Source organism: Impatiens glandulifera, chromosome 2 (assembly GCF_907164915.1).
Source record: "Impatiens glandulifera chromosome 2, dImpGla2.1, whole genome shotgun sequence".
Lineage (NCBI taxonomy): Eukaryota > Viridiplantae > Streptophyta > Magnoliopsida > Ericales > Balsaminaceae > Impatiens > Impatiens glandulifera.
The window spans coordinates 35,114,424-35,136,361 of NC_061863.1; the positions used below are offsets into that span (position 1 = coordinate 35,114,424).

General features: G+C 33.1%; 2 protein-coding genes across 3 annotated transcripts; one reads left to right on the plus strand and one right to left on the minus strand.

Annotated features, from left to right (window-relative positions):
- Positions 1-7,039: 7,039 nt before the first annotated feature.
- On the plus strand, positions 7,040-14,328 carry LOC124925614 (protein DETOXIFICATION 44, chloroplastic). Of its 2 annotated transcripts, none has more exons than XM_047465665.1 (14): positions 7,040-7,405; positions 7,482-7,618; positions 7,976-8,134; positions 8,290-8,423; positions 8,766-8,901; positions 9,772-9,868; positions 9,989-10,089; positions 10,300-10,463; positions 11,273-11,344; positions 11,447-11,563; positions 12,497-12,592; positions 12,685-12,806; positions 13,189-13,346; positions 13,825-14,328. In XM_047465665.1, exons 1-13 carry the CDS (start codon positions 7,104-7,106, stop codon positions 13,250-13,252), a joined length of 1,701 nt encoding a protein of 566 aa, XP_047321621.1. In that variant the 5' UTR covers positions 7,040-7,103; the 3' UTR covers positions 13,253-13,346; positions 13,825-14,328. The 2 variants fall into 2 exon arrangements, with proteins under 2 accessions (XP_047321621.1, XP_047321622.1); XM_047465666.1 differs by having other exon boundaries at positions 7,497-7,618; positions 13,825-14,320.
- A 250-nt stretch (positions 14,329-14,578) lies between these two features.
- Positions 14,579-17,808, minus strand: LOC124924603 (cation/H(+) antiporter 27-like). Its single transcript, XM_047464616.1, has 3 exons — positions 17,572-17,808; positions 16,328-17,344; positions 14,579-15,838 (listed from the first exon to the last, which is right to left on the minus strand). Exons 1-3 carry the CDS (start codon positions 17,806-17,808, stop codon positions 14,579-14,581), a joined length of 2,514 nt encoding a protein of 837 aa, XP_047320572.1.
- Positions 17,809-21,938: the final 4,130 nt, after the last annotated feature.

Genomic DNA, 21,938 nt, shown 5'->3' on the forward strand with positions numbered 1-21,938 from the left:
ATACCAAGGAAAAAGCTCACGTATGGAGACATTTTCGTTGACAGGCATTTCCAGCTTAGCCTTCCTGATGCGTCGAGATTGGAGGGAAGTGCTCATCACATTCCCAGGAAGTGGAGGAGGTATACATTCCATCTTTTCCAGAAGCCAAATGTAGAGAATGATTGGAGCTCCTCTCTTGTTAAGGTGGTAGGTGAAATATGATTTGTTTAGCCTTAGTAGCGTCTCATCTAAGATGATGCCATTGAGATCTTTATCTCCAGCCCTAAGATGGTAAACTACTTTAATTATTATAGAACATAGTGCACGACTACCAGTTGGAGCAAGGAGAAAGTGAGCCAACATGATTGTAATGGTAAATAAGGAGGTAGTGAAATTTAGTGGGATTTCACAAGTCTAAGTGGCCAAGCTTATCCACCGTGGAAGATCGATGTAAGTTCTTACTAGAAACTTATGCACCGTAGTTTTCGTATATCCGAATTCTTCATTGAGTAGACATCGGAGGGACATGGATTCCGTGTAAGGTTTAAGTCTTATGATGTTCTTGTTTTCGATTATCATAATGGCATTAAACTCTTCGATGGTCGGACAGATCTGACGATCTCCTAACATGAAGGCCCTGTGTATCGGATCCCATTTTCATTCTATTTCCATCATGAAATTATGATGGAGTCTGAAGTGGGTGTATTTGAGAGCAATGTTGAGAGCGTAAGTTCGATAATACCATTTTATTTTATAGAAATAGTGGCTCTAGAGGAATATATCTTCGTTCTCTAGAAGAGACATTCTGCGATGTATAATCAACATTGACAACACATGTCGTTTGATTTTGATAAAAGAAAATGTGCTTAGAGATGCTTATTATATATATTATAATTGTATGCATGTATAATAAATAAGCACGTACATGTTTGACTTTGTCGAGGCTATGTTGTTTGGGCACGTCAAACAACGGTTGGGTAAAGTAATTAGGTTTTGTGTGCTAATGTTTTGTCGAGGTTTAGGTTGGAATCTTTCCCCACCATCGCTAAGGTCGCATCTCGAAGGATGTATCCAAGCCGATAAGGGGGATCCACTCTAGGTTCCTAGTTTTTCCTCTCGCAACATCTCTTGGTCACAGGCCGATATCATTGGTCTTCACGTATTTTGTAGGAGTATAGAGTTCCTATATGGTACTCCTTCAAGTAATCCCAGGTGATATACCCATTTGGGGTTTTTTTGCAATTATTATGATAGAGCATATGTACCTTTTAGGGTGATGGACCCTATAAGGTGGACTATTGTGAAGGTTATGTAAATATTATAAATAAAAACTTATATATCCAAAGTTTAGTTTGTTTTATTTAAAATAAAGTTCAAAAATTTCCAGTAGAGCCGCCAAGAAAGCTTTAACCCCCGAGAATTTGCTCCCCTCTGTAACTTAGCACGTGGTGCGGACAAATGACAATATATCACGGAGTGACTCAAAGTTCGATGCGTTTCAACCTTGGTTTGTGTGTTAGGATTCTTTTTAAAAAAAAATATTATTTTAAAAGATTTTTAGAATAATGCTTGGAGCTTTGGAATTAATTATGTAAAAATAATTAATTTTATTCAAATTTTAATAATATGAGGGCCAAGTAACAATTCGTCTTAACCCGATTTAAATTAATTAAACATAACTTAATTTAAAAAATTATTTATTTGAAAATCAGATTCGTCAAGTGATTTTATGAAAATCAATAAAATGATACGTGTATAAACGTATTTATACCAGAATTTCTATAAGGGGTTCGTATTTTGATTACGTTCGAAAAAGGGCTTTCGCGCTATGTCCTCTACGCCCGTCAAATGACGGTTTTAAAATTTTAAAATAAACAAAGTCTAGCTATTTAAAATTTATTTATAACATTTATTTCAATTAATTAGTAGTCTAGGGGTCATAAATAAGGATAGGTTTAGAGTGTGTAATTAATTATACAAGATTATTTAAAAGGCGTACATGTGATTACGTTGATATATTACTGAGTAAAAACCCTGAAAAATATTAGAAAAGTATTAGAATTTAAAAATAAATTCAAAATTGGACCTTAAAAAAAATATTTGTTTAGGAAATATCTCGAAAATATTAAAATATCATTTTCGGACCTTTCCGGATTATTTGAAAATGGATTCAGGTTTTAAAATTACTAATATAATTTGGATTTTGAAAAGTGGAACGAAATAGGCCTTAGGACCCGAGTCCTTGGGCCTAGGTTTAGTTTTAGGGATCTGGGCTCGGATAGGCTCGGTCTAAACTAGGGTGGTCTAGCTTAGGGTTTAGGCGCATGGGTCCTTGGATCCGGAGGCTTGGTCCTTGGTTCGGGAGCCTCAATCCCAAACTTGGACTACTCAGTCCTCGACTTAGGAGGCTCAGTTCCGGTCAAGTTCATTAGTCCTAGTCCTCGTCCTCGGTCCTAGGGTTAGAGGTACTCGGTCCTATGTTCGGATGACACTTGTTTCTAGGGTTAGAAATATCGGTCTTAGGCTTAAGGGAGTGCTTAGTCCTAGGCTAGAAAACTCGGTCGGGTATCTCGGTCCTATGTCTTGGGTATCGGTCCTAGGACTCAGTCCTTCCTCAAGAACACCGATCGTCATCCCGGTCCTCGGTCTCGATCCTAACTTAAGAACACCGGTCCTTCGTTTCGGTCCGAACCGAAGATTCTCGGTCTTATTTCTCGGTCATGTTCCTAGGACCGAGTATTCTTTATTTGGTATAAAGAAATTGTAGAAGCCATAAAATTTAATTCAGATCATGGAATCACGATCTGTAAGCTAGAGTTAGTTCATATGATTATGAAAAAAGAAAGCCCTAATATAAATCACGATTATTGGATCTTTACAAAGATCAATTTCTAAAAACTATTTCTGGTCTAAATTTGAGATATTTCAAATTAAGCAATTTCAAGGTCTGATTTTTGTTACATTAGCTTTGAAATGATGAATATAGTTAAACACAACCAAAACAAGAACATCATTACATTATTTTAAAGATTTTTAAGATGAAATCAAAATCTAAAATTTTCAAAAACACACAGTTTGATCAAACATGATCAAAACCATGTTACAGTTATTGATAATTCATCCTAACATGTTTACAAATATGTTCAGCAACTATTTGAATAAAAAAATACATATTAAACTCAATAACCCAAAATTTTACAAAATCCAATTTTACGCTTAATTTTAAAATAAAATTTATTCAAGTTTTTTTGATCTGAATTTTTTCAACAAAAAGTTCATATATGATATAGGGAATGATTCTAAACAAAGAATCACATGAACAAGCCCTAAATCAGATCAAACTAGAAACATTTGAAAATAATTCAAACTTTCAATTAAAAATTGAAATATATAGCTTCTGGATTCATACCAATAACTGGATAACACTCCTTAGATGTGTTGGAGGCTATCTAGAAGCCTAGATTAGAGTTAGGCTCTCTGGAGAAGGTTTTGACAAAAAACAGTTCTTGGCCAGAACTTCAAATTTTGATTCAATCTGTGTTTTGATGTAATTATTTGATGATTTGGTGCAGAAACTTTAAGGGAGTATTTATAGTCGATTAGGTCGATTGAAAGTAGCTTAATTCAAGTCGGATTTGATGATATCTGATCTTATCCCTAGTTCTTATCCTCTTCGTGGTAGCCTAGCTAGGGGATAAAATAAGATTTCTAGGCTTAGGGATTGTTAGTAGAGGTAAGACAAAGATGTGGTCGGAAAATGGAGGGATAAAGATGGATGTAGGTACAGATAATGTTTCTGGAAGAGTCGCGCCAATGAGTTAAGATTCCAGCGAGCGTCCGACTTCAGCGAAGAAGACGACCCAAAATGGCGTCGTTTCATGACTTCGTTAGCCGTCCCGTCTAGTCCATCAGCGATTAGGCTAACGGGGTTAGCTTATCCCGTTAGTTGATTCGAAGTGGCATGAGCACGCTAGCTTCGTTACAACGGGTTGTGTGGCACGTTCCTGGGCGTTGGATGATGTCTGGGCGCTTATCTGATGGCTGTGAATTCTACTGCAAATACTAAACATTATTTCTGTTACACTAGATTATCAAATTTATTTTTTTATAAAACAGTTATTTTAAATCGATATTTAATCATTTTTTTGCGTTTTTCTTCACAAAAAGTTTCACAAAAAAATATTTCTATAATCATACATAAAATAATAATTATATTTTTATTTTTTTGGTTAGTTTTAGAATATTTATTTAATTATCTTAAGCCATAAATTAAACATAATTTATGATTAAATTCAAATTAAATAATTTTAATCCCTTTTTAGAATTAATTTGGATAAAATAAATATAATATTTTAACCTCAAATTATTTTTGAATTTTTAAATAATTTTCCTAATTAAGGTTTAATTATCACAATAATTAATTCTTAATTTAGTTTTAATTTCTTTTTTTGGTTATTTTGAATTTAAAAATTCAAAATATTATTTAAATAATAATTTTTTTTTAATATAGGGTATGTCAAATTTTCATGCTGTTAATTATAATTATTTTTTTATATTTTAATTAAAATTATATTAATTATTAAATAATAACAGTACAATCATTTATAATAAAATAATGTAAAAATAATAATAATTTTAAATTCATATTTATACAACTTATACCATATTTATACCAATTTTATAATTCATACAAAACATTAATAGCCCTATACAATTTTTCTTTGAATACGACTTACGTCGTTTCAATAAAAAAAACTCACTGGAAAAATCTACATGAGTTTAGTATTAAAGCAAACCAAACATTTGCCTTAACAAACGGATTGACAAAAATAGAAATCACATGCACGGAATAAAAGAGCATGAGTACAACAAATAAAAACCAAACAAACAAATTACCGAACGACCACGAGTTTTCATCTCGCCTTGAAATAGAAAAGATGAGTGATTTCATTATAATCGATGCACCAATTTGACATAAACTCCAATTTTGCTCATTCTCAGATATTCGTCTTCAAGTACCTATACAACTTATACTACTTATACACTATTTATATCTCGTAACAATTTATATTTATATACCACTTATATCATATATAATTTGTAGCACGTACTAAACGCTATCTTAAGGTGTAAAATTAAAATGATTACAAATATCACAAATTAAATATACACTTTATTTAATATTTATGTGGCCGTAAATAGCAAAATATTAGTATAAGTATTGTAATATTAGTATGTGTATATTCAATATAATAAGTTAAATAAATATAATTTATTGTTTATATTATACTTACTTTTTATATTTTAATTTAAATTATATTAATTATTAAATAATAACATTACAATCATTAATAATATAAGTAAATATAAAAAAAATAAAATTCTTATTTTTACTAAATTCTTATCCTATATATCAAACACAAAATTATAAACTATATACAATTTATATCATCCCTTCTTATAGTTAGGGGCAAAAAGAGGTAGATACTAACCTTAATTCCTAGGTTCGGGCCTGTTAGGCGGCACGTTCTGCGTCTGATTAAATGGTTAAGTGTGTTTGTGAGTTACATACTTAATCTGTTGTCCCATTTTTTTATATCAATTCTATAATTTATACCAAACATCAATAACTTATAAATTTTTTAGAAAACGACTTACGTTATTTCATTAAAAAAACCCAAAAGAGAAAAAACCTATAAGAGCTTAGTATTAAGGCAAAAACAAACATTTTCCTTAACAAACAGAATGGACAAAAATAAAAATCACACACATGAAATAAAAGAACATGAGTAGAACAATAAAAAACTAAACAACAGAACAACCAAACAATCATGAGTTTTCATCTCGCCTTGAAATAGAAAAGATGAGTGACTTCATTATAATCGATGCTCCAATTTTGACATAAATTCTAATTTTGCTCATTCTTGGGTATTCATCTCCATGTATTTATACAACTTATACCTTATATAATTTGTACAATGTATCAAACGCTACCTTAGGGTGTAAAATTAAGATGTTTACAAATATTAACAAATATTACAAACTAAATATACACTTTATTTAATAGACTTATATGGTCGTAAATAACAAAATATTAGTATAGGTATTGTAATATTAGTATGTTTATATTAAATATAATAAATGAAATAAATATATTCACTGTTTATATTATTGTAACCCCCAAGAATTGGCTCTTTCTGTAGCTTACCTCGTGTCGCGGACACGTGGCGCGACACGTGGTAATATGTGAGAACACATCGCAGGGTGGCTCGAAGTTCGTTATGTTTCAATATTGGTTTGCATGCAAAACTTCTTTTTAAAAGAAAACATTATCTTTAATTTCTAGATTTGACAAAGTGTCCTTCACGGCTAAATGAAATATCGACCGTTTTGTTTTGAAGGAACTTTGCTTTATTGTGACGAAATATCCTTTACAACTAGATTAAAACCGTTGACTCTTAGGGGATTTTATCACTTTGAGGTGGATTCTACATAATCTATCTCCTTTTGGTCTTACGAAGTGACCTTTGTAGTTGGAAAATATCGACCAGTCGTGTTGTCATTCTTGGGGAATGATTTATTCCCAATCCTGTTCCAAATAAGGTTTAAAAACAGAAGAAACCTTGATCCTTTCCACGAATCATGGAAACTTGGATTCCAAATGTATTCGAGGCTAAGCTACGAGCATTCTACATATTATCTCGTTTGAAAAACCCAAGTTCTTTTTTTCTCTTATGTTATGATATGGATGATAAATCCAGTCTTGTGTAAAAGATTATCCAAACTCTTAACTCGCAAGAAAGGTAACCGAGAATATCCAAACTCAGAGGCGTTTCAAACCGGCTTATTATTTGATAATTAAATTTATGATTTTTTTTTTATATTAAAGTAAAAAAATAACAATTATAAAAAAGAAGTTAAGAGAGAGTTCGGGGTCAATTTAGCCAAAACTTTTCTTTGAGGATCCGGTTTATCTGTTTCTGAATCTTTTGTTCTGTTTCTTTAGCTCCGGTGAATCTCTTCCACGAGCCATCAATGGTAATGGTGACGATATTTTCTTTGGCTCTCCATCCATACCAAACCATTAAAACTCACTTCTCTCTTTATCTCTCTTTGTCTCCATAATGGCGACTTCTCTGGTATACAACTCCCCCCTTTACTCTCTAAACCATCGTCACCGAGGGTTCTGTTGTATACACAGCCCACCCTCTAAACATCAACCACCATTCAAAAATCTGAATTATTCAGATCGTCTCCGGCGAGTCTTAAAATCATCTTCTTACAAAAACCCTACTCGGCAGCAGGAGGCATCCTCTGATGAGGAGACTAAAACGAAAGTATCTGATGATCGTCTCGAAATTCCTGCCCCAACGCCTCCGACTTCTAATCAACCGTTTTCCTTTAAATATCTTCGTCGACTATTCAGGTGTTTTACTCTCTCCCCCCTCATAAGCCTGATTATTTCAGAAGCTAAATTTGCTCTGTTTTAATACTGGGTTTAGTTCTGGAAATCACAGGGAAACTATTAGGATTGATGAGCTTGGATTAGATATTCTTTCTATTGCGTTGCCAGCTGCTTTGGCTCTGGCTGCTGATCCGATTACTTCTTTGGTTGATTCCGCATTTGTTGGCCATCTGGGTATGTGACTTTGTTTTTGGTTCACTTCTACCCTTCTTTATTACATTAATTAATAGGACATTTGCTGACCAGTTGATTCAGACGAGTATAAGATCGGACATAGATGGGACTTTATTAAAATAATTGAATATCTAATGAAGACATATGAACTGGGCGTACAAAAGTTTCATCTAACCTAATTTGCCAGTCAATGACATGCCTTATCATTTCACTAAGAAGTGTTGCAAAATCTGAAAAAGGATTGTTTTGTTTTTGTTCTTCTACCTGTTCTATTATTCTCTAGATGTTGTAGGAAATGCTAGTTTTATGTTAGCTTCTATATTTTTAGTAACTTTTTTTTTTCTTTTTCTTTTATAGGATCTGTTGAGCTGGCATCAGTTGGTGTGTCCATTTCTGTATTTAATCTGGTGTCCAAATTGTTTAATGTTCCTCTGCTCAATATCACAACATCCTTTGTTGCTGAAGAACAAGCTATGGCTTCTGTGATGAACAATGATTCAAGTCAAACTGGCCAAGGTGATTATTGCATCAATAATTGTTTTTGTTGGATTTTTTAATATTTTTTTTTACTTTGGTTAAGGTTTATTTATTTCAAGTAGAGTTTTCAGAAAATAGTTATATTCTGGCTATCTAATGGTGTTCTATTTCTTTTGTGTATTGACAAATTGCAGATGAAAACCAAAACAAGAGAATCCTTCCTTCTGTATCAGTTTCTTTAGCTCTAGCGGCATTTATTGGTATTGTGGAAGCGATAGCACTTTCTCTTGGCTCCAGCTTCTTAATGGACACCATGGGTATAGCTGTTGTATGTCTTAAATAGCTATTCTTGGCTTAAAGACTTTTAGATTGCTGGCTTCTTTCAATTTTTTTTTATCACATTGGTTTGTGACTGTACTTATATGTAACATATATAAGTCGATTAGCCTTAGCTAAAAATCATGTAATTCTCTAGGCTTCTCTCTCCCTATGCACAACTGAGAAACACTTTTAGCTAAATGATTTCAACATACATCCTTATGGTATGGCCACAATTGATCTCCATCATGTTTTAAAGAGAGCCAGACAGACTGTAAACATTTTGCCCTTATTTTGTAATGCAATACATTTTTAAAGTTGATTGTTTGTTTTTGGAATTTCTATATTACAGGATTCTCCAATGCGTATACCAGCAGAGCATTTTCTTACCTTGAGGGCTCTTGGTGCTCCTCCTGTTGTAATTGCACTTGCTGCACAAGGCACCTTCCGTGGATTTAAAGACACAAAAACACCTCTCTATGCTGTTGGCAAGAATTATACCACCTTTCATATAGAATAATGCAAGATTATTTTATATACTAGCATGATGCTATTCATCTTCGTATTCTGATATCAAGTCTCACCTATCTGCCTAGTGCCTAGAAAATGAAACAATGTTTGGATTTGGATTTAGATGAGAAACAAACTGTTTAAGTTTATTTGAACACGTGTTTTCTCACTTATCTTATCTGGATGTAGATCCATATGAGATCACGATAGGGAAACAAAACTCAGACACAAATTTTTTTAAGGTTTCTCATCTACATTCGGTCCAGAAAGGGTTTCTAAATGGGTCCAGTCTGTTTCTAGATCTGAATCTTGATCCAGACAAGAAACCTCCAAAAAGAATTCTGAATTTGTATCTGATTAAAGTTTTGTTTTCAAACGTGATCTAATGGATCCACATCAAGACAAGATATTTGAAAAATAAAAAGTGTTTCAAAATGGGGATTGATTTTCCATTCATGCTTGCTAGTGATATGATATGTGGATACCGATTAATTTGCTATATTGGATTTAGTTAGGCTGGATTATAAATAGAGGCTGTTGTAAAAATGAGCAAATTAGCTATTTTTTGTGCTTACACTCAATACTCATGTTGATCAAGGTTATACTACTCTAATCTTTTATTCAACAGCTTGATATATAAAGATTTGTTAGCCTGTAAGGCATTTAATGAGATGCTACGCTTAGTTTGTTACGACTCTTGGCCAAAATGGTTCTGTTTAATCACATTGTTTCAGCTATGTTCTTAGGAATTAACAGTTTAAATAAATAGGAGTTAGTGTGCATGAATATGGTGATATTTACATCCTGTGTCTTTATGTTTTCAATTAACAATTGTTTTGGAATTTCAGGTGCTGGCAATTTATTAAATGCTATGTTAGATGCTATATTGATTTTTCGTTTTGGCTTTGGAGTTGGTGGTGCCGCAATTGCCACTGTCATTTCTGAGTACGTCGATGATGTGGTAAAAGTGTTGCATAGATTTCTTCACTCGTATTCTAAAAGAGATAATGTCTTCAAGTTATTTTATTTGTTCTCATATATTTTCTCATCTGTAAATGATATCAGATATCTGATTGCTTTTATCCTACTCTGGAAGTTAAACGACGAAGTTGAGCTCATTTCTCCTAAAATTGATGGGAGAAAAATGGTCCAGTATCTACAATCTGGTAGGCTTCCTAACTCTTCTTGTTGAAGATAGGAATTTTGTTTTGCTTGGGCCTTGATGTGTGGTTCCATAAATGCAAAAAGGTTTTCACAATCAAGATTTTGTAAATTCTAATCTATATTTAAAGGGAGAACCCATTCCATGTTCATGATTTTGGTGCAAGTACAATTATACTGCATATCTAAGACAAACATTATGATTTATTTTACAGGTGGACTTTTGATTGGTAGAAGCTTAGCTGTACTTACAACTCTAACATTATCAACATCAGTGGCAGCTAGAGAAGGGCCCATACCCATGGCTGGTCATCAAATCTGCTCACAAGTTTGGTTGGGCGTGTCTTTGATTACAGATGCTCTAGCTTTGGCTGGACAGGTAGGATCCAATTTAAATTTTGCATATGTCATTGTCCGGAATAATTCTGATGTTCATTAAAAAATACACTGACTCGTAAACTTATTTTTCAATGTTGGGATTGAATGGTGACACCATAACCCTACCAAGTTATGAGAGGAAAACAACGACCCTATTTGGAATGTAGCATATATTTTTTCACAATCACGATCTAATTGGAAAATCGCCAAAGCTAAAACTTAAAAGTGATCCGGATTACAAAGTAATTTTGTATTGTTTCATTTGTTATACAAATGATTTTATTCATCATGATCTATATTAATAGTGTAAATGCTTCAATTTGGTATAGTTAAAATTTTTTAGATTATTGTGTTTTTGGACAAACGTAACAAATATAGATTTTTTAAATCATACTCAACATGAAAAAAATTGGTAACTAAACAACCCAATTTATTGAATTATGTTTTACAAAAGTAATGGCCTCTTCAGTAAATTTCCCCTTTCTTATCAATAAGATGTACCTATACAGAAGGAAAAAATCATAAATGGGGGTCTATGATCATACCAATTACAAATCAGAAATAAATGAACTTGTCAAATATTGATGATATAGGTTTGATAAATTGGTCGGTTCAAAACCATATTATTATCTGAAATATCAAGCTAAAATGATTGTATTGAGAATCTTGTAAGGGCTTGAATAAAAACCCTTATAAAATAATTGAAAATTAAATATTATTAACATGACATTTTTCGTCATATGCATACAAAATATTGTCCAATGTTAATACTTAGGAGCAATGATTTACTTCATCTTCTGTTGTCGTTAGGCCCTTCTAGCAAGTAATTACTCCCAAGCAAGCTATAGTCAAGCTCGCCAAGTAATCTACAAAGTCATACAGGTCATATTTTCTTGTCATTCTTGGTATTAGAATAATTAGTTTTCCTCAGGTTCTACAAATAACCAAGTGACGATGTTCTTTTCTTTTTCGATTTTTTCTCAGATTGGTTTATTTACAGGAGTTTCCTTATCTATAATCTTGTTTCTTGGATTTGGGGCACTTTCTAGCTTATTCACCGATGATTCAAATGTTATAACGATTGCATTGTCTGGTACTTTGGTAAGAATCTCATCCTTTACCCTTTTAAACTTTCTTCCATATATATTGTTGCAAGAATCAAATATGTAGGAAACAAAGACATTTTTAATGTTAAAACCTAAAACCATGTTGCAAATCCAAGTTACTCATAAAACTTAATAACTTAGATTTGAAATTGAGTCTTGGAATACGATAGAGATCAATTTGATTCTAGGTAGAAATCTATGGTAGAAGAAGGGGGTTGAGATAGTAGAGATTTTGGATGAGAAAACAAAGAGAAGTAGATGAGACCAAAAAGAGAATTTAGATGAAGAATTTGAGAACTCCATTCAATCATTGTCCGTAAAGCTTTAAGTCTCTGAATGATCCTGATAAACACTTTCTTAGTGATCTAGATACATTCAATCCTTGATAAAAGACTTGAAGGCACTACGAGAGCCTAGTGGGTGTATGAATACAATAGAATCAACAATTATTTGTAGGAATAGGCCAACTTGATTAATTCTTTTTAGGTCAAGAACAATAAAGTTGTCACAAGAGCTACTTTCATACCAAGTCCAAACACGCTACATGAATGTTGATCATTGAACAACTATTATCATGTCACGTTGATTTGATTTTCCTTTCTTTTTCTTTTACTTATTTTGGAAAAAAGTGAGATTTTTTCATTGATTCATGGTAAAACGCGAAATCGAGAATTGGTTTTCTTAGAATACAATTTTCTTTAGTTTTGTTGAGTTACCAGTTTTCGGTTGAATTACTTTCACCCAAATCAAAATTAATTAAATAAAACTATATGAATGTTTGTTGGTGACGTTCCGTGATTTTGTTACTTTGTTTCAAAACCTTCCACATCTCAGAAGCATTAAAAATTCAGTTTTTATATCTTTCCCTGATCTACACATACAGAAGTATAGTAGTACTTGTGGTAGCTAAAGTGTAATCTATTTGCAGTTTGTTGCTGGATCTCAGCCCATAAATGCTATTGCATTTGTCATTGATGGTCTCTACTATGGGGTTTCAGACTTCGAATATGCAGCCTATTCCATGGTAAGCCCTTCATGAGTAGTAGTACTTGATCATTCATTATTTTACTCTCTTTTTTTGGTTTCATCCATTGGCTCCTTACTTGAGTTGTGCAGGTGGTGATTGGAATTATCTCTTCATTGTTCTTGATTCTGGTTGCTCCTGCATATGGTCTTGTGGGAGTTTGGATGGGATTGTTCTTGTTCATGACTTTGCGTGTACTAGCTGGAATATGGAGGTAAACTGTATCTTTTACGTACATTTTATCCCCACATCATTTTTTATACTCCTAGTTTTGTAATATCGGCCAAATATAATTTGATAACTGTGTTATAAAGAAAGTGTAGAGTAGATATCACGTGTGAAAGGCTCCTCCTCTTAGCTAACATGTATATAAAATATACATATGGATCTAGAAACGAAGCTGAATGAGATTATATCTGAAAACTGAACTTAGTTATAGACAAATTCAAAAGTTTATATTGGTTTTATCTGGAATCTGAATCCAAATACAGAAAAAGAAATTATAAGTGTTCCAATGGGGTCAATATTACATTTGGTATCAACAGTTGTAGTGTTCTATACATTTATTTATTATTATTATTCACCCTGGTGGACAGGTTAAGTTCTAAAGATGGACCATGGAAATTGGTATGGTCAGATATGGAAAAGTCAGTAAGGTAGATCTGAGTGGCACTATTGTTGTTATTTCGTCAACTCTCCAAGGCACGTGGAATGCAGACAACTATGATTGGTTTCTATTGTGTACATAAACATGGTATGTATGCACAATTGCACATCCTTGCTAAAAATTGAAGAAGAAATGTATTATGGATGATATGCTCATCTTGCACACCACACTCTCAATCTTAGCTGCTAGAATGAATATATATATATATATATATATATATATATATATATAGTGGTAAGTCTTGAATTACGATGTTTGGGACTCTGGTGGATTCCCACTAAGAACATCTTGATTGAAGTGATGATGGTGGGATGTTGTGCTAGTCTCCACTAATGGAAAAGCCTGGTCTAAAAAAATAACACTTTATTTTGATAATTTATGCCATATGAGAGTGATGTAGATTAGTTTTTTGATCTCCATCATAAGTTTATTTAATTTGATGAACTTTGGCAAGGGAAATTTGTTCGGTCCTTAACAAGGTTGCTTTGATTTGTGATTATTGGAATATTGTCTAGTCTTCTCTCAATAAGGGAGCATAAAATAACTTGTATTTCCTTTGCTTTAGGAGGAACGATTGAAAGGAACATTGGTTTGAAGAAGAGGAGGTGGTGCTTTAGAATGGTGATGTTCAAATGACTTAATGAATGTGTAGCTAACTTTGAATGAACTATCTTCTTTGGATACGAAGGTGCGAGGTAAGAACACAATTAACATGGCTAGGGATCCAATTTATTTCCGACTTCTGAAATTCAGGGGATGATGAGATAACAAACAAATTAAATTCGAAAATTGAACTGAAAAGTAAAAAAGGCCCTTGTAAAACAAAAATAAAAGAGCAATCAATGGCAATAGTATTATACAATTTTGAGCTCTTCTCCAAAGCCATAATATCAATAAGTAAAAAAGTAATAATAAATGCATATCTCCATTTTAAAAGATAAATTTATGAGGGTTTAAAGAGCGCCAAAAAGAAGAAAGGCATGATTGTTAAATCACATGCTAAAAGAGAAACTCATAAAGGTGAACTTCCATCTAGAATTTAAGGCATCTTTTTAGTTTTCCTTTCTAAGGAAAGTTTGAGTTTTGTTATATTTTCTTACTTTGATGGCTGGTCTAACTTGTTTTGTTCAATTGATTGTAAGAGTAATGAAGATTTTTCTTTCAAACATTCTTTCATATATAGAGTTAGCAACTTTCAAGATCACGTTATTAATTAGATAGTTTTACTATTTAAAAAACAAAACAAAAAACCATGAAATATATATATAAGTGGGGAGAGAAAAAGATGAAAAGAATCAAATTAGTGACCACATAAGTTATTAAGAATTGTTAGTACAACTCTCAATATCTCTTTGGGTTGGGCTAGTTATTCCAATCATAGCACCACTAGCGAATTGTTGTTGATCTTGTTTGCTATCAATTGACTTTATATTCCTTTCATTTAAACTTTCACTATTGTCGTTATCATTATTAGGCTTCTCTTCTTGATCCCCCATAGATGCTTGTTGTTGAATCACAAGAACCGATGCATTGCTCTTAAAATCCGGCGATAACAACATGTCGCCCACCACCCCCAACTCCTTCATCTCGCACCACTCAAACAATCCACTCACCAAGGCACAACTATCGTCATGTCGTCTCCCCACCATAATCAGGTCGAATACACCCGATCCCTCCACCCGACCCAAAGCTATCGTCATCCCTTCGGCAGAAGCCACCCCCTCTTCCTTATAAACCACTCGACTATTTTGTATCGTCGCCAACTTAAAATCATGGATGGCCGCCATGTCGTGTTTTGCCTCCACCGTATCCATGCTAACATTTTCGGCGTCGAATATGTTTATAACCGTGAGGGAAACGTTTGGGTGCTCGGCCATCCTCGTTCCATATGCTAGTGCCTCGCGATCGTCAGATCCTCCCATGAAGATCACACATATCTTTAAGTTAAACCATGAAGTACCGGTACTCCTCGATTCCTTTAGCTTACCGCGGTCCACGAGAATCCCAACCGAGCAAGGGGAGTTCTCTACCACGTTTTCGACCATCTTCCTTGCTACGTTTCCATCATCGACGTGAAATGGAATGATGACAAGGGATGTGATCTTCTCGAGGGCCATTGAGCATATGTCTTCGTGGATGGTGGAGAAAGGAGCTATGGATGTGAAGCATTGGACCGATACTAGACCTTCGTTTCGAACCTCGTATTGGTGGAATGCCCGTATTATCCTATTGGTCCTAGAGGATTTATTGGATGGCATTCGGTTCAATCGATGTGGAATTAGCATTGGTAAGGCCCGTCCAGCAAGATCAACTAGGTCAAGGACATAGACACCTATCTGGCTCTCTCTACTAGCATTCGAGGCTTCGAGAACATTGATCATTGATAGGACATCTTCTTCTTGAATGATGCACGTGAGGATGCGTAACTCGGTCTTACTTTTGGCATGTTGGATTGTTCGTTTCCGATAAGTCACATATCGTCTAGAAGGGTCATAGAGCCGGCTCACCCAAGGAACTACAACTGCTAAGTGAACTATGGACATGGACACAATGATAGAAAAAGACTCCGGGGTGGCTATCTGCATAAGAAGTTATAGAGACTTGTTAATTTTGAATATTTAGATGCCTGCAATAAGCTAATTTATTTTCCAATAAGCCATATATAAACATTTGATTGATTTTTGAAAGTTGTTGTAAAAGCATCTTTTATATCAAAAACAACTAAGTATGATCTATAAAAGTTGTTTGATAAAATGTTTCAAAAACAACTAAGTATGATCTATAAAAGTTGTTTGATAAAATGTTTCTAAAATTCAAAATGTAACTTTTAAAACATATTTCCTTCTAAAGAGGGGCAACATGCATAAGAATGAGAATATCTCTATAGATACCAAATGAATTAGTAACAAATTTTACCTAAGTTAAATAACATAAAAACCTATAAAATTTAAACTTGTATATAATAACAAAAATATATATTTTTGCCAGCTTCAAAATCAAACACATTAGAAGAAGATCAATCAATATATATAATTCATGGAGGTGAAAGAAATGATATTTGATCTTACCCCATATTGTAGAGATGCGCTAAAGAAATGTATGTCCAAAAGGCCTTGACAACTCAAGAGAAGGCCAACAACAAGTGCATCAACAAAAGGTACATTATAGATAAAAGATGGGACAATACAACCTAAGACCTTTCCAATCATGCCAGCCAAGAATGCAAGCTCAACTTGCCAAAAACCCCACATCGTGATCAGATGAATATCAACTTTTCTTCCGATATTGACCACAAAAGATGGCACAAGAACCGCCAAGACAAATGCTTCTAACTTCTCCACCAAGGCAAGAGCCAGCGTGGATCCTGCCGGGACCACAAATCCCAAGAGAGCAGCTCCGGTTGTCCCCGGAAGTCCAGCCGTTTGGCAAAACATAGCGGTCCCTAAAACCATCAGAATTAAAACACAAATATAAGATTCTTTTGGCGATGTCCCTTCTGGAGTCTCCTTTATCATCCACAACATCATTGGCCTAAAAATATAACAAATAATTATGACAAGCATAATCCCCGAAACAATAGTCCATAAGACCGCTTGCATCAAGCCGGATTTGGCTAGCCACAAGAATTTGAAGATTAACCCATTGCCCCAACTTAGAATGGAGCTTATCATGGCGCAAGAGATGGCAAGTCGTCCTAATTCTGAATTTAGAAGCTTCAACTCTTTAAGAATATCGTAAGTAACTTGGAAAAATATCACACTTTGAAGGAAACCAACCGATTGCATAGACTCTTGGTCTGAGCTAGATTTGTTAGCGAAAACTACAGATTTAATTTCATTCTTAAAAATTCCCATTATATAATTTGTTATAAATGGAAAGAGGAATGCGAGGAAACCCATAACTAGGGCAACATGACCCGATTTCTGGATGGCCGATACGTCTATTTTTACTCCAAGAAGGAAGTTGAGGAAGAGGAGCCCGAGATTTTCGTATACGTCGAGGTTCATTACACTCTTGGGAAGGAACAATGCTTTATTGATTACTTCATTGTATGCAAGGAAAGAAGGCCCCATAAATACTCCACCCTGAGAAAGACACAAACCAACGAGCCATCATTTCATATATATTCATTCCTATAAAAAAACATGATAGTTATACTTATGTCGGAAAATCACAACATCAATACTTTACATGAATTAAAGAGTATTAGTAACACTAGGGTTAAGATTTGACCATGACACTTCATGGTATAAGAATTAAACATTCATTCATATATAGCCGATACAAGAAAATAATATATGGATCTTATTACCATGATGTCGGAGGCAAACTTAGGGAAACGGAGGGGGCGAAACAGGACGTGAAAGATAGCGGAGAAAAGTGTGAGCAAACTGACTTGAAATATAATAATTGTAAGAGGAAAATGTATAGGGTTTTCTCCATTAAACAATCCCCTGGAAACTACTCTATGTATGTTAGGCTCACAAACTATTGGTCCAATAACCGTCACTGGTAAAGTTCCCCTAGCGCCCGGTGGTACTGCATCCATAATTGATGGAAAATGTGATAAAGCTACGTACGTACTCTTACTAAGGAATTATAGATTGATAAACAAAATAAACTGCATGCATGCATGTGTGTGTGTGAGTAAGTGAGAGAGAAAGAGAATTTCTGAAATGAAGTTGGTGATGAGGGAAATTTGTGGTTTTGACAAAGTCCGACAAGCAAAATGTTAGATGAGATTTGGTTGACTAATTCATTGGAGATTGGATTGGATTGGATGGTATAACTTGCACTAGTCCGAAGTTTCTGGTTGGTTTTGTGGTTCCCCTTTTAGTTAACATGCAAATTTCTATGTCCAAGTTATGAAGTTAAGTTTCTTTTCTTAGGAGTTTTTTTTATACTTTTTAAATAATATCAAAATATTCGAACTCACCTAATTTAATTAATTAAAATATTATTTATTTCTATATTATAAGACTTCTTACCAAAATAAAATTCATATTTAAAAAAAAAGTCATATAATCATTTTTAAAAGAAAGAAAACAAGCGAACTTCTGAACCCCAAATAAAATTAAATATTGGTGGTACTACTATTAATTAAACTATGTGATAATGTAAACCAAGCGCGGAGCTTTTTTTTAATTTTTTTTTTATCAAAATAAATAATTATTACTTGACAATTCATAATCAAGAACTTTGACATACTTGGTGAAATATGTAATAAAAATCTTAAAAATAAAATAATAGGGTGAATTCAAAAATTTAATCTAATTAATAAACTAGTTAAACTCTCAAATAGTTCTCAAAATTTGATTAATTATGTGTAACCCAAAAAAAAATCCCTACTTAAGTTTTAGTGAAAAAATCGAGATTCGAGAAATTTAACATCAGTTTGCGTACAGGAATTTTCTCTTAAATAAAACATTATTTTTAAAAAAATTTCATTGATTACGGATATCTTTTAAAATTAATTAAAAAATAATTAATTTCGGAGTTCAATTTTAAATAATCCGAGAATTTACGGTAATCAAATCCCAATTTGATTTTTGGAAATATTTTGGTTTAAATTAGTTAAAAATAATTAATTTAAAAGATCATTTATTTTAAAACAGAATCGTCAATTAATTTTTAAAAATAAATAAAAGTTGGTATACATATACAAACATATTGACCATAGTTTTTTCTTTTAATTCGTAATTTGGTGATACTCGGAAAAGGACTTTTGTGCTTCATCCTCCGTACCCATTTAAAAAATGGTCTCTACTTATAAAGTTGTCTTTAGAAAATCGATTGTATAATGTTTGAGTTTTAACAGATTATTCTTCAGTCCTAGTCATGCTCCTAGATTTTAACATTATTTAAAATATTGAACAATAATATTTAAATGCTGATACATGTTGCTAATGATAACTATGGGGGATTATATTTGAAAAACATTAGTCATTTTAAAGGTGTTGGGGTTTAGAAATAAACATCAAACATACCTTAGTCAAAATATGTTGTTCGTGGGAAACATCCCAAAATATTTTGAAATCATTTTTTAATTTTTTGGAATTTTTAGAAAATGATTTGGGGTTCCAAAATTACAAAAATAATTTTGGGTTTTGAAAAGTGGAACCAAACAGGGTTTAGGATCAAATTCCTAATCCACGAGTTCGTTTTTATCGGTCGAGGTCCAAAGACCCTCGTTCTAGGTTCTAAGAACTCTCGGTCCTTGGCTGAGATTTACCGGTCTAGTGTATAAACCTATTAGTCATGGATTAGCATGGGGGCTAAGTTTATCAGTCGAGGTTATAAACCTCTCGGTCATGGGCTAGCTATGGGCTAAGTCCTTCGGTCTTGGGTTCGGGAGCTCTCGGTCCCAAGTTTGGGATTCTCGGTCTTGGGGTTTAGAATTCTCGGTCCCAAAATCAGACATCTCGGTCCTAGGGTTTTGGATTTTCAATCTCAAGGTCGAACCTCTTGGTTCTATATGAGAATTATCGGTGGGATTTTTCGGTCCTAACTTGTGAACATCAGTTAGACCTCTCAGTCATCGTTCTAGAACATCGATCGGACCTCTCGGTCATGTTCAAATTCTCAGTCCTAGGTTTGAATATCTCGGTCCTAGGTTTAGGTCCAGACCGAGGATCCTCGGTCGGGCCTCTCGATTCCAAGCTAACGAGCCTCGGTCCTTAAGAACACAAAAGTGCAGTTTTTTAAATTTAATTTTTTATCTCTAATTCCTTGATCTAAGAGCTTGGGTAGCTTCACAAAGCACCCATGAACATGTTGATCGATGATGATCAATTTGTTCAAAATAGTTTGTGATAAAAACAATTAAGTTTTTAATTTTAAAGTTGTTTTGAAGTGTAAGGAGCTATCCAATAACTTTCTTATACTACATATACTTAATTGGTATCAAAACATGAACATTTCCTGTTCGTTTTGACCAATTAAAGAACGCAAAAATTTCAATTTATTTTGAAATTATGATTTTGATCAAACATGATCGGGATGGATAAAACAAGATCCAAATAGTTGTCTAACATCATTACAATCATGTTAGGAAACTTTCTAGGCTGTGATTCAACATAATTAACCCAAGAATAGAAAACCCTTTTTTTATTTTGAAAATTCAAATTTGAGATTTTATTATTTAGATAGATTGATCGGTTCTATCCTATCCAAATAGTTTCTAAATCATCTAGAATGAATTTTCATTAATGGCGTTTTGGTTGTTCTTAGCTCAAGTGGTCGGAGTAGGCAGTGATGATGCCTACTTTTATAGGGGAAATGATCACCGTGGTAGGGTGATCATTTCACCTTTTAAATCAGCCATTTTGGTGGACTAACGAATGAGTTCCAACTTGCCAAAATCAACCACGGATCTTCATCCTTATCCTTGCGGAATCATGATGAAGAAGAAGAAGATTAGAGGCCAAAACAACGTCGTTTAAGGCGTGTTTAGAAGTTACGTTGCCATTCCCTCAAGCGCCATTTTGTTTTGATGAACGATACTAATGTCCTGTTAGTGGATCCAGTGCATCTCAGGCGCGCGCTTCATAGGCTACAATGGGCTACACAGAGCGCTCTTATGGGTTGGATGTGATTCCAGCATACATCTAATGGACGCGGTTCCTGCTACAGCCAATCCACCCATTTTCTGTCACACTAGATTGCTGATATAATTTTATTTTAAAACCTTAAGGATTTGTTTGAAAATGATTTTTCTTTCACTTTTTGGCTTTAATTTTGATTTTTTTAAATACACAAAATATTAAAATAAATAAGGCAATATTTTACCAATTTAATTTTTATTTTATTTTTAGGGTTAAATAAATAATTGTTGTAGATGAAATTTATACAATAATTCATTCTAAATTATTTGTTTTTGTCCCTTTATTTTTTTAAAACTATTTTGATATAAAATGAGTAAACATTTATTCCAAATAATTTTATTTTTTTTATGTTTGGTCTTAAATCTTAATTAATTACTACAATAGTTAATCCTAATAAAAAAAATTAATTGAATTTTTGGCCATTGAGTTAATTATTTTGATTTTATTTATTTAAAAAATAAATATTTTAATATTATAAATTGTAGTGTAGATTTTGAGTGCTTACACTGAGATATTATAATATTATTTAAATAATTATAAGATTAACCTTAATATAAATTAAAAAAATTCTTACCTTTATTTAGACACCTTACTTTATCTTTAATATTATATAATAACCTAACTATTATTACAATTGAATTGTTTGAAACTAAGATGTTATAATAAATAATAACATAACTATTTCAAACTAATTAGGTATTTCCAAAAATTATATCAAATTAATACTTTTTATATAATATATTATAAAATTGAGTTAAAATTATAAAATAAGATAAATAATATCTTTAAATAAGATAAAAAAAAATACTTAAACAAATATACATTGTCGTATATATTACTAGGGCTGCAAATGAGCCGAGTCGAGCTTAAACCATCTTGAGCCGAGTCGAACTTAAACCATATTGAGCTCGAGTTCGACTCGTTTAAGTATTTATTAGCTCGGCTTGAACGAGTTTATAAATTTGAGCTCGAGCTCGGCTTGACTATTCACCTACAAGCTCGACTCGGCTCGAAAATCTTGAACTAAAATTAAATTTTCAAACTAAACTCAAACCAAAATTAATTTTCAAAACAA

Coding starts and splice junctions, on each gene's coding strand:
- LOC124925614 (XM_047465665.1), top strand. CDS start 7,104: ATGGCGACTTCTCTGGTATACAACTCCCCCCTTTACTCTCTAAACCAT. Junction 8,424..8,765: donor ACACCATGGGTATAGCTGTT/GTATGTCTTAAA, acceptor TCTATATTACAG/GATTCTCCAATGCGTATACC. Junction 10,090..10,299: donor GGTCCAGTATCTACAATCTG/GTAGGCTTCCTA, acceptor TTTATTTTACAG/GTGGACTTTTGATTGGTAGA.
- LOC124924603 (XM_047464616.1), bottom strand. CDS start 17,808: ATGGATGCAGTACCACCGGGCGCTAGGGGAACTTTACCAGTGACGGTT. Junction 17,345..17,571: donor AGTTTGCCTCCGACATCATG/GTAATAAGATCC, acceptor TGTCTTTCTCAG/GGTGGAGTATTTATGGGGCC. Junction 15,839..16,327: donor GCGCATCTCTACAATATGGG/GTAAGATCAAAT, acceptor CTTCTTATGCAG/ATAGCCACCCCGGAGTCTTT.